General features: G+C 37.8%; 2 protein-coding genes across 2 annotated transcripts; one reads left to right on the plus strand and one right to left on the minus strand.

Moving 5' to 3' along the window:
• The first annotated feature begins 303 nt into the window (after positions 1–303).
• cd40 (CD40 molecule, TNF receptor superfamily member 5) lies at positions 304–6,174 on the plus strand. Its single transcript, XM_007570748.2, has 9 exons — positions 304–443; positions 975–1,056; positions 2,136–2,255; positions 2,337–2,480; positions 2,585–2,678; positions 3,653–3,711; positions 4,313–4,405; positions 4,492–4,523; positions 5,650–6,174. The coding sequence occupies exons 1-9, from the start codon at positions 405–407 to the stop codon at positions 5,926–5,928; spliced, it is 942 nt and encodes a 313-aa protein (XP_007570810.1). The 5' UTR covers positions 304–404; the 3' UTR covers positions 5,929–6,174.
• A 1,919-nt stretch (positions 6,175–8,093) lies between these two features.
• On the minus strand, positions 8,094–11,043 carry irx7 (iroquois homeobox 7). The gene is made up of 2 exons (XM_007570786.2): positions 9,983–11,043; positions 8,094–8,856 (listed from the first exon to the last, which is right to left on the minus strand). Exons 1-2 carry the CDS (start codon positions 10,217–10,219, stop codon positions 8,119–8,121), a joined length of 975 nt encoding a protein of 324 aa, XP_007570848.1. The 5' UTR covers positions 10,220–11,043; the 3' UTR covers positions 8,094–8,118.
• Positions 11,044–11,284: the final 241 nt, after the last annotated feature.

Consider the following 11,284-nt stretch of genomic DNA (forward strand, 5'->3'; position numbering starts at 1 on the left):
AAATCCACTAAAATATAAGCATAAATATTTAAAATTAAACTGGAATAATCCAAGTCATTTTATGAGGCAGTTGATAGGTGAATATTATTTATTTTATCCTTGAATTTGCAAAATAAAGCCAGTTAGATACTGAAGGGGGTGGGGGGATTATATTCCACAATGATCCCAAAACTTTTCATGTTTTGGTTGAGAAACAACTGTGAGGGTAAACTAGGATGGGAGGTGGGGAACACGTCATGCTTTTTGCTTTTACAGGAAACGGTCAAGAATTAAAAAATCACGTGGAAAACCAGTTTCAGCTCCTCCCCCTTTCTTAGTAACTATACACCAGGAGCATACAGGCAAATCTGCACAGTTGGTCTGAAGGAGCTACAGAGTGAGAGACTCCGTCTGGTTTTATCAACATGTTTGGATTCCAGTTGCTGCTTATCGGCGTCCTTATGGTGAGTAATAATAATAAATACGCTCATTCGTTTATTGCGTAGTTGAAAAAGCGGAAGGTTATAAACCGAAGACAGCACGAAGAACATCGTTCTTTCCGACTTTATTTCAGATCTAGTCTTTTATGATGTTTATAAATCATTATTTAACGTGAACGCTAATGCATCACTTTAATGTTGGTCATTTAGGCTGATTTGTGTCCATTCTCGCTGAAAGCGCCGCTTGTAGGAGGAGGGGCGGGGTGGAGGGTCTTTTAGTTTCACTTTCGACGCTGGGATCCGTGAGTGAAACCTAACACGTAAAATAACGTTATTGGCAGCAAGAAAAACAAGAGAAAAACCCTGCAGCTGCTGTCCCTGGAGCTTTGAATAGGTTGAATTGTTGGGACTTTCCACCCCGGCCCTAGCCGTGTGGACTGAGGAAGTGAAGCTACAGTCAATTACCAACAGAAACTGCGCCAGAGATCACATGAGGACACGAGTTTAATAATTACAGAGTGTTTTTTTTTTTTGTTTGTTTTTTTTGCTTTGCAGGGCATGAGCGCCGCTGATCTCTTATGCGACCCTACAACACAGTATGGCGAAAATGGACAGTGCTGCATGAAGTGTGGACCAGGTATGTAACAAGTCTGGAAACGTCGTTTCGTCTCGCCTTGTTGTTCTATAGGTTGGAGTTCATATATGATATTAATACAGTAGATATGAAGAGGCTCTGCTGACATGATGGCACAATGACGCCATTACACCAGCTGCAGAAGCCCTCACTTTTGCTTTCATTTACTTTTCCTCTAGTCCTTCCCTTTCGCTTTCCCAGACTTTGGGAATTTCCAAATCCTCCCTGTGGGGTTTGGTTCTGAATGTTTCAGACTCCTCCTTAAAGATGTCTGAAAGAGACAGTATTCTTTTCTCCTGCATGATAAGCGTAGTCCAGTGTGGGGTTCCAAAGTTCTATGACACAACAACCTTTAGAGAAAATACAAAAAAGGTCCATCCATTACTCCACCATCCATCTGGTTCCCATGTCTTATGGCAGTCAAAGCCATACTAAAAACATAAATACTAAAAACCTTCACCCCACATTGAACATTCTTTCTTTGTCCTTTGTGAGGTAATTAAAACAAAGATGGAAAACTCCAACCATAAAGGATCAGTATCCTACATTTTTGTTAAATGCATCTTGTTGACAAAGTTGAATTATCTCCTCAGTCTGCCATCAAGGACCATATTAATGACACATTTATTTTAAATTAGGTGGGTTCACACTGGAAAAGCTTAGAATCATGCAGGACTCTACCATATGGCCAGAAAACCCTTGATAAATTTTAAGAAATATTATAGCTGTGATAGACTTGAAGCCTGCTGTATGAAAACTTTGGGGTTATGTTTGCACTGGCATATCATTAGCACTATTTACTCTGTGTGCAGCATGTTAGCAGTGATGGAGTTGCACTAAATCCAGCCAATACCACAAGTACCTCAATAACAGCAGATGTGGGTCCCATTGTTGTGCTAATGTAGTCAGAATAATGCACTGGAGGAGCAAGGATGCTAGAAAATAAGTTGCAGAGGATATGTTGGGAGTTGTTTGTCACTATTGGGTAGGAACAGGTTATGCTGATCCTCCCTGTCAGAATAAGTTGATTTTTTCATGTGTGGTTAAGGAAATAAATCACTGTCCCATAACTTGTTTTGCAGGAACAAAAATGACGATGAAAGACTGTGAAAATCCAACATGTGAGCCATGCGGCCCGGATGAATATCAGGAGACGCACACCACTGAAAAACGGTGTGAAGCCCAGCCATATTGTGATCCAAGTAAGACCTTTGCACATTTCACACACATTTGTATTTTCTTTCACTACATGTCTTTTAAAAGTGTGGCCCTTTTTCTTTCAGATAAAAACATGCAAATTGGAGTCCATGACAGTAAGACGAAAGCTGTCTGCAAGTGTGAACAAGGGTTTCACTGCTCAAGTGAAAGTTGTTTGACCTGCGTGCCGCACAAGCAGTGTGGGCCAGGAGAAGGAGTTCTGTCTGCAGGTGCGGCAGAAATGTTTAAATTACGTAATTTTTTAATACAACAATTAACAGTTTTCTTTTCCTCTTGGCACAGTTTTTTAAAAATAATTACCCTTGACTTTCAGGGAATGAAAAAGATGACACAGTGTGCCAACCATGTGTGGAGGGGACATTTTCCAATGAAACCTCCATGTATGGCCGCTGCATTGAACACACAAAGTAAGTGCTGATGCCCACAAATTGAGACAACAACACTTGGAATACTTTTCTAATTCAATGAGGGTCACAAAATTCATTTACTGATGTATATGTTGTGAATTTTGACTGTGGTGACTACTGTGATCTCTCTTTTTCACTCACTAGTTTAATTATTTAATCATTTAGTATCAATTTTGAGCTAATGTGTCAAATATAAGTAGATAAATAAGTGGTTCCTCTTTTATTTTACTCTAAAGTTGTGGATATAAATTTGTGGACAAGTTTTAAGCACTCAGGTTATAAAACTGCATTCCAATCACTGATCATTGCACATCTAAAAATTGAAAGAGTATGACACGACCAGAAAAAGAAAACATTTGTTTAAAAAATGCCATTGTGTACTGTTTAAAACTTACAAAATGCATTTTATGGGGCATAGAAATTTGGAAATTGAATTATTTGGACTTCGTGCAACACAGTATGTTGCTGCAAGGTCCTAAAGCAACATGCTGGGCTACTTAAAAACTATTTAACGTCGTATTCTCAATTTCACTGCATTGTATTATGATACAACACTGAGACACAGTGGTAGTGGCAGCATAATGCTGTTGGAATGCTATCATTTGGAAGGAATTGGGGAAAATATAATAAATATTTGTCTATCCTGGAAGAAAACCCATTAGAAGCTGTAAAGACTTGAGTCTAATGAATGAGGTTCACCTTCCAGCAAGAACAATTAACTTAAATATCCAGCCAGGGTTGCAAAGAGGTGGTAGTCGAAGTACAAAACTAAAACCAGCTTGAAATATAAAGCAATATTTTACTACTTTGTGTCATTCTATTACATAAAATCCCAATAGTATACACTGAACTTCATGGTTCATGAGTTATCACTGTGCATACAAAGAGTTAGGATTTCACAAATTGGCCAGATATTGATGTGACTCACAGTATCAAGTAGGAATTAAATCTTAACCCTGTAAAACTCTTTCCAGGTGTTCGTCGGATTATACTACTGAAGTAGCTGGAACCAACCGATCCGACACCATATGTGGTGAGTTTTGTGTGTCTCAGAGGTTTCTCACCCTTACCTTACATTTATCTGTTGCCTCTGTGGTTAGAAATTTTGTCGAGTTGCTCAGAACGAAACTTTCTCACTGACACAGGCCTGTAAACCTGTTAGTAATGTGATCCCGAGGTTGGGAGCAGCAGTGTGTTTTACTAGTGTATTATTTAGATTACTTCTATGTGTGGAACAGACGAAAAGTTAAAAAATACCTCTGCCTGTTTGTCATTCAGGATTCAGGGGTTTTTCAAAATAAAATGCACCTTGGGAGGCTGAAATATCTTGGTTAAATGGTTTGTATTTGCAAACCAGCCAATCCAGGAGTGCCTTACATTTTCCTTTGCATTGATTGGCTTAATGGATAATAAATATTAAGGTATATTTTGTCATGTAGTTGCAAATTTCAGCTGCAGTCCATAAACCCCTCGAATACAAGGGTTCCACTCTACGTATTCTTTTATGAAATGGAAAACAAGCCTTTTAACTTCCTACATTAAAAATGTAAATAAGTAAGATGACTGACGTTGTTAGATATGACTTTATCTGTCAGTATCTAATTGTTGCTTTTTCCTGTCTGCTTCTTTTACAGTAAAGAACAGCCGGGCCCATATCATAGTTGTCACTGTGATGGGAATCTTTCTAGCTGCATGTTGTGTATTTGGAGTGTTTCTGTATTGCCAATGTAAGCTTCACTCTGAAAGTTCACACCGTGCTGTTAATAGTGTTGATCAAACACTTAAAATGTTTTTTTGTCTCTTTTCATTCTAGGTAAATCGAATCCAGAGAAGGAGAAAAAATTGGTAAATATAAGTTTTATTTCAAATTGCTTGTTTGAATAAATATGTGTATACATTTAGGTGGTAGCTGACTGCTTTGTCTGTTTTATTTAAAAAAATAATTAGATGTACGTTAAGTAATGGAAATATTATTTGTGTTTTCTAAATATAATGTTTATAAACTAGAGTGGGAACCACTAATACCCAACAATAACACATCCAGCATAAAATATAAAGAGAAAATAACAAGTGACTTTTATAATATCGGAGGAGCATCATAAAGCAACATTAGAGATATTGTCAAGCATATTAAAGCTGTTGATAAATCAGTAAACTCCAAAATTACATATGTATAAATTGACCAAATATTGATGCGACTCACAGTATAAAGTAGGTATTAAACCTTAACTCTGTAAAACTCTTTCCAGATATATAAAGCTTAATGAAATAATATATTTTTAATGCAGTAGCATAATCTCACACTGAAAAATCCAAAAATGTGACTACATTTCCAGTTCCAGTGTTAAGTTCTTTACAAAATTCAAATTTGTTGGTCTTCGATTATTATTTGATTATATACTTGTATTATTATGCCGTTGTCAATATGTTACTTGAAAATTATTTCAAAATAATAATATTTCAGTTTATTGCAATAATTACTAGGACAATTTATTGTCCAGCAAAATTTGCTATTGTTTAAAACTATTGGTGTACTTTTTATTTTTATTTTTTAGGGCTTTGTTGTTTTTTTGTTTTTGTTTTGTTTTTTTTTGCTTCAATGTAGAAAATTGTTTTACCTTTAGATACAAAAAGTGTCTCTTTAAATTAAACCATATGTAATTAAAGCTGTACTTGTTTTTTGTCTTTAATTAGAAAACAATTAGGCATACAGCATTGGACCAGTTAAAGCGTGAACCTGTGAATAGCCTATAATTTTTAACCAAAAAGAAAACCGAAACATCTTAATGCTATTAAAATTAAAATCAAACTTTGATTCAAGCTCAGACTTCCACCAGAGGTTTTAAATACATAAAAGCAACAGTTTTTGCTCTAAGCAGATGTTGATTTAAAGGTTTCTTATTCAGTAAATGATTGAATGTACTATTTTTTTTTTTAAACATCTATTTGATTTTCTTTCGCCCTCTCACAGGAGTCTATTGACGTTATTGGACCAACAACATACGGGCCAAATGAAGAAACCTCCCTGTTTCCTGGACCACAGACTCCAGTGGAAAACGAAGACAGAAGCATCCCTTCTCAGGAAGACGCAAGAAGCTTTTCTGCAATGTCCTTCGGTTCCGCTGGGGAGCACGGAAGAAGTGAGAACGGAAAAATTGTGTGTTCTGTGGAGGAGGAAGGAAAAATTTCCTGTCTCCCCCGTCAGGAATCACAAGTATCGAGCTCCTCTACCGTCGGCTTCAGTTCATGATGTAACTGGGGAGAATCGGTTGTGTCATAACGGACTTTCTGGAAGATAAAGCTGTATTTATTGACCCTAATGTGCCTGTAAATTTTCCTGAATCGATGTACATAAAGTTGAATCATTTGCTGTTGTTGTACTTAGATGTTGTACTTGTTGCAATGAAACACATTAATGCTATTGTTCATGTTTTTGGCGTACTGAAGCACTGTGTTATTATAGTAAAAACTGCATTAAATTTTATTCATGTTTTTAGAGGACGTGTGTACTTCACCCAAACTAGATACAAATAGTTTCAGCAGAGATATTTTACCTTAAAAATGTAGGGGTAACTAAGGAAACAGTTTGGCAACAACTACTTTGAGTCTCAGTTCAGCAAATTTGTTGGTGTAATATAAGTTTATCAAATTAACTGTAGGTAGTAGTAATTAGATTGAGCTATTATGTGTTTTGAACTAACAAATAATACATCTATGCTCATCCTGTAAGAAACTATTCTCCATTATTGTTACTTGCAGAATTATGTATTGTTATTTTTATTGATATCTGGTTGTCTTGATAACATTATTAGCTGCAATTCTAACAGGAAAAATTAAACCACCAGATAAACTAGAGCAAAAAATTATGTTTATTACAACATAAAGAAATGAGACAATCAAATATGAAGTATGTTTTTCTGAGTTGTTTTTGAATGAGTGAAGACAGAATCCTGACTTAAATCTGAAGGGAAGGATTGGTGGAAGCTAAAGATTAGGGTATTGGCAAGGAGGCCATCCAACCTAAATACATTCCGATTTGATATGAGCGCTTAGGTGAGGGGAGTTATTTCTCTTGCAGTTACCTCTTTTATCCTCAAAGTGGCGCAAGTGCGTTGCTATTAGTCGGGGACTGAGCTGCAGCTTTATATGAAGCGTTACGGAAACACCAATCCGGCTTAACATTATGACCACTGACGTATGAACTGAATCAGACCGTTTTAGGGTAATGGTATATTCTTTTTTGTAAATTAACCCACACTGCCACAACTGGTTCAGAAATGGTTTGATGATCAGAAAAACTTTGAAATGTTCATTTTGTCTCCAAATCCCTCAGATCTACGTCCAATCAAGAATCTACTCCTAACACCTGTGTACCACAGCAGAACTCTCTTATTCAAAGTCTTTGTCTTCTGTGGGAACTTCTATTGCTTCAAGTTCAGATCTGAAGACTTTGATGCTTCAAAGTGAACCCGTTAGAGTCTGTAGGCCATTCTAAAATAATGTTTTTTGGAATTTAAATGTGATCTAAATTTTGATTATCTTTAAAATGTGTCTTTAATAGAGTCATGAAACATTTTTTAAATCATTTTCTAGAACAACTTCAATGAATCCCTGTGCTGATTGTGAAACTGTATCCATAGCTACATTTTGGCTCAGTGCATCAATTGCTTTACTATATTTACCCAAAAATAAAAAACATTATATATATATATATAACTTAATTTTGACTTGAATACACAGATGGAAATTCATTCTAATTAAAACAGCACATATATGTATATATTTTATCAGTCTAATAATGTAAAACTGTTAAATCAGTTTCCTGATTTTAAATACCGTTAATTGTGCAAAATATACTTAATCATTACATAACATGAGTAAAAATGCAAAAAGTATGAAAGGAAATTTTCTGAAATAGTTTATAAAAGTGGTAAATGTGTGGTTTAAGTGAACCATGTTTTTTTTGTTGACTTTTTTTCAAACAATCCTGTGATGAAAACATTCACATAAATGCCTAATGTATAAATTATGATACAAAAAACAAAGAAAAATGAAGATGTTAATGATTTTCTGACTATTGTTTCTTGTATCAGACTAGAGGTATAATAAAATGGATATTGATGTCTCAGTGAAACACTTATTTTAAATTATGCTTTTATTTATAAACTATTTTCTTTTTCTTGTCAGAACAAATGAAGACACTTTAATTTTAGAATAAGCCAAAGTTTATTTTAACAAAATACTTCTTTATGGTTAGACAAAGGAAATATAATTTACATCATCCAGGTGGAAAAATACATCTACATTTATTTACAGTGACAAAACATCCTTAGTCTTTGGTCTCCCAACAGATTCTTAAACCATAACAAACTTCAGGAAGTCTGTGAGGTTTTAAGGTTTAAAGTGCAATTTTGTTTTTTTTAACTGTCTTCTGATCAGTTCAGACTATTTCATGAGTGGTGTAGTAAGCTGGAACAAAGAGTCCGCTTCGTGAAGCCCAGTCCGCCCACAGCTTCCCAGCAGGGTGGTAAAAACCATCCACAGGTTTCTTTGAGACCTCTGAGGTGGCGGTTTCTGCCAAAGACCAGATTTTGGGTTTCTGACTGACAATGTTCTCTTTGCTTTCTGGAGCAGATGATGTGTGGTCAGAATCGGTGTTTCCAGGTTTCTTCTCTGATCCAGCTTCCTGCACCTCCAAGCGCTCCTCTGCAGCTGCAGAGCGCTCCGGCTCAGGCTCATCTGCGGCTTCCTGCTCATTATGATGCTCTGCCTCATCATCTCGCTCCTCCAAGTTGCACTTCTGCAGGGGACCTTCCTCCTCGTCACTCTCCCCCTCCTGCTCCTCGTCCTCCTCATCCGATTTGCTTTTGGATGCCCAGCTGACCCTGTTCTCCTTCTTCAGGCGCCGCCTGGCATTGGCGAACCAGGTGGAGACCTGCGTCAGACTCATCTTAGTGATGATGGCCAGCATGATTTTCTCGCCCTTGGTCGGGTATGGGTTCTTCAGGTGCTCGTTCAGCCAGGCCTTCAGCGCGCCGGTGCTCTCACGTGTCGCCACCTTGGCAACCCTGCCAAGCTCCTCTGCAGCTCCCAGACGGTAGGGAGGGTAGAGGACCCCACCGCGGGCCAGGAGGGCGTGATGATATGAAGAGGCGGCCTTCAGGTCAAAGCCACCGCTCTGGAAGACAGAAAGACGGAACATGAGAACAAGCTAAAGAACATGGAAGAAACCAGAGTCAGCCAAAAAGAGAAAGCAGGATTTCTTCTCCTGTTGGGATGGGCGCCTTAAGACCACTTGACTTTACACAAACCAGGTTTAAAAATACATCCAGTGTTCACATACTATTAGAATTCCTCATAAAGCAGCTAAAATGCTAATTTTATCATTTTAGCTGCTTGTATCTGAGCCAGGAGACAGATTTTATGTGTAATTATTTTTATATGAATTGAGCAGATTATTAACTTTTCTGTTGTTACTTGTGAACAAAACATCAAACGTTTCCTCCACTGCTTTCCCACATCTGCTCCACAAAACACCGAGCTTACAGACTAATGTACATTAAGCAATTAGTGAGAAATATGATCATGTAAAATGGTTATCAGGACAGCATCACGTTGAGCAGAACCCTGTACCTCATGGCATTATTTTGATCATTTTCTTCATAGCAACAAAAGTAAAATAAATTTATTAATAAACCGAATAGCTTCTTAACATCGCATAATGAACACCTGAGTTTAATGACCAAATGACTCCTTGTTTTATTTCCACATTCTTTCACTGACCAGCTGCATGACATAAAAAGAGTATTTCAATGAAATCAACAATGGTAATTTGCTGGTCAGAAGGTTGGGTTTAAAGTGGCAGTCATTGGATTAAATTAGGTGTTTTGGTTGGAGTTTTGCAGCATCCCAACTTTTTAGAAAGTGATTTTTAATAAAATTTCTTTACTAGAATCTTCCTAAAAACAAAGCTTACCATCTGATAACCTTTTTTGCTGGTATTCCAGCCCCACTACTCGACATTACATGTCCTTCTTATGATGGTTTTGATGATTCTACATAATCCCAACTTAAAAAAACAACAAAACAACTGATTTTTGCATTATTTCATCATCATACCAGTTGGAAAAAGTACTGACTTTTTGCACTAATTGCTTCCCATATATAAAGTGATGAGCTTGGCAACAGGTCAACAATTGTTTATTCAGAGCGCACGCATGGGTTGCGATTGGAACAACATTTCTTTGTGCATTTAAAGAAAAACGAGAAGTCTTATAAGAATGTCTTATGGAAGTTGAACTCACCATGTGCGCGATGTGCCTGTGGTGTGGATAAGGGAGAAAGTTGTATCCCTGCAGTCCTGAGTATGTTATGGGAACTCCAGCTGCCATAGCTGCCAGATGCTGAGCCTGTTGTTGCTGCTGCTGCTGCTGCTGCTGTACACCCGATGGACACCCCAGCACCGGGATCTGATATCCAGCCGGCATTACGAGGTTCCTCTCCAAGAAGAAGTTTCCAAATCCAGCTGGCGACGCGGGCATCTTTCCTGTTTCCCCAACTGTTCCTTAAAAAGTCTGTGTGGGACTCCAGCGTACCGGTCTATTTATATTCACAACCAGCTGCCCCTGTGTGTGAGCAAAGAGGAGGGGAGAGGGGGGGGGTGCAGGTCCCACTGGTATTGACTGACAACTCCGTTCAAAAGACCTCCAGTTTCCAGGCTTTCACTGGCAGCAAATCCCATCAAAGCTCTCCGCTGTCCCTTTTAACGCTTCTTATCGACAGTTTTCTGCAGGGGAGTCGCCCTTCCAATTTAAGTGCAACACTTTTGCATGAATGTGAAAACAGAAGACATTGCATAACTCATAAAATGATGCGTTAGTTTAAAAAAAAGACATTTAACATTCCCTCTAGTGTGAGTTTACGCACAGAGTCCCCACTATTTGCAGGTCATGTCTATTCTAAGTGCTTAATTCGCTTCCCAGACCGTTTGATGTTTTATGAGGATTTTAACACATCTCATGTCTCGCACTGATCGACAAACACTTAAGAAAAATGTCTCCAATTCGGTTAGCAACCCCCTGCCAGTCTCTGCTGTGACACTTTCAGCGCCCACGCATTCTCCTTCTGGGATTTTGATTAAACAGCGCAAAGGCATCGCACTTGCGCAAAACAACTAATAAGACGGCGCTTTAGCACAGTGAAGTGTCACAAAAATGCACGTATGGCATTAAGAAAGGGGTTTGCCAATATAGCTTCCTCTGTGCGTAAAATCCATGCGCGAACCACAACAGTCTGCTCCTTCTGCACGAGGATGGCGCTTAGATTGTCCTAATTAAAACAAGTTTTGGGTAAACAGGTGTTGACTAATGTATATGATAATTGTGAAATAGCAGATGCAAAGCGTGAGTGTGCGTCAGAGATAAGAAAACAGATTACTCGTCTTATTGTCTTATTGTTTCTCCTCGAACAATAAGGAGAGCATTAAATCTTAAAGAAAATCTTCTGCATTGTTTTTGACCGGGAACATTTGTGAAAAGCAAAATTCTAATACATACATACATACATACATACATATATATATCCATCCATCCATCCATCCATCTTCT

Source organism: Poecilia formosa, unplaced genomic scaffold, assembly GCF_000485575.1.
Source record: "Poecilia formosa unplaced genomic scaffold, Poecilia_formosa-5.1.2 Scaffold268, whole genome shotgun sequence".
In the NCBI taxonomy this organism is placed as follows: Eukaryota; Metazoa; Chordata; class Actinopteri; order Cyprinodontiformes; family Poeciliidae; genus Poecilia; species Poecilia formosa.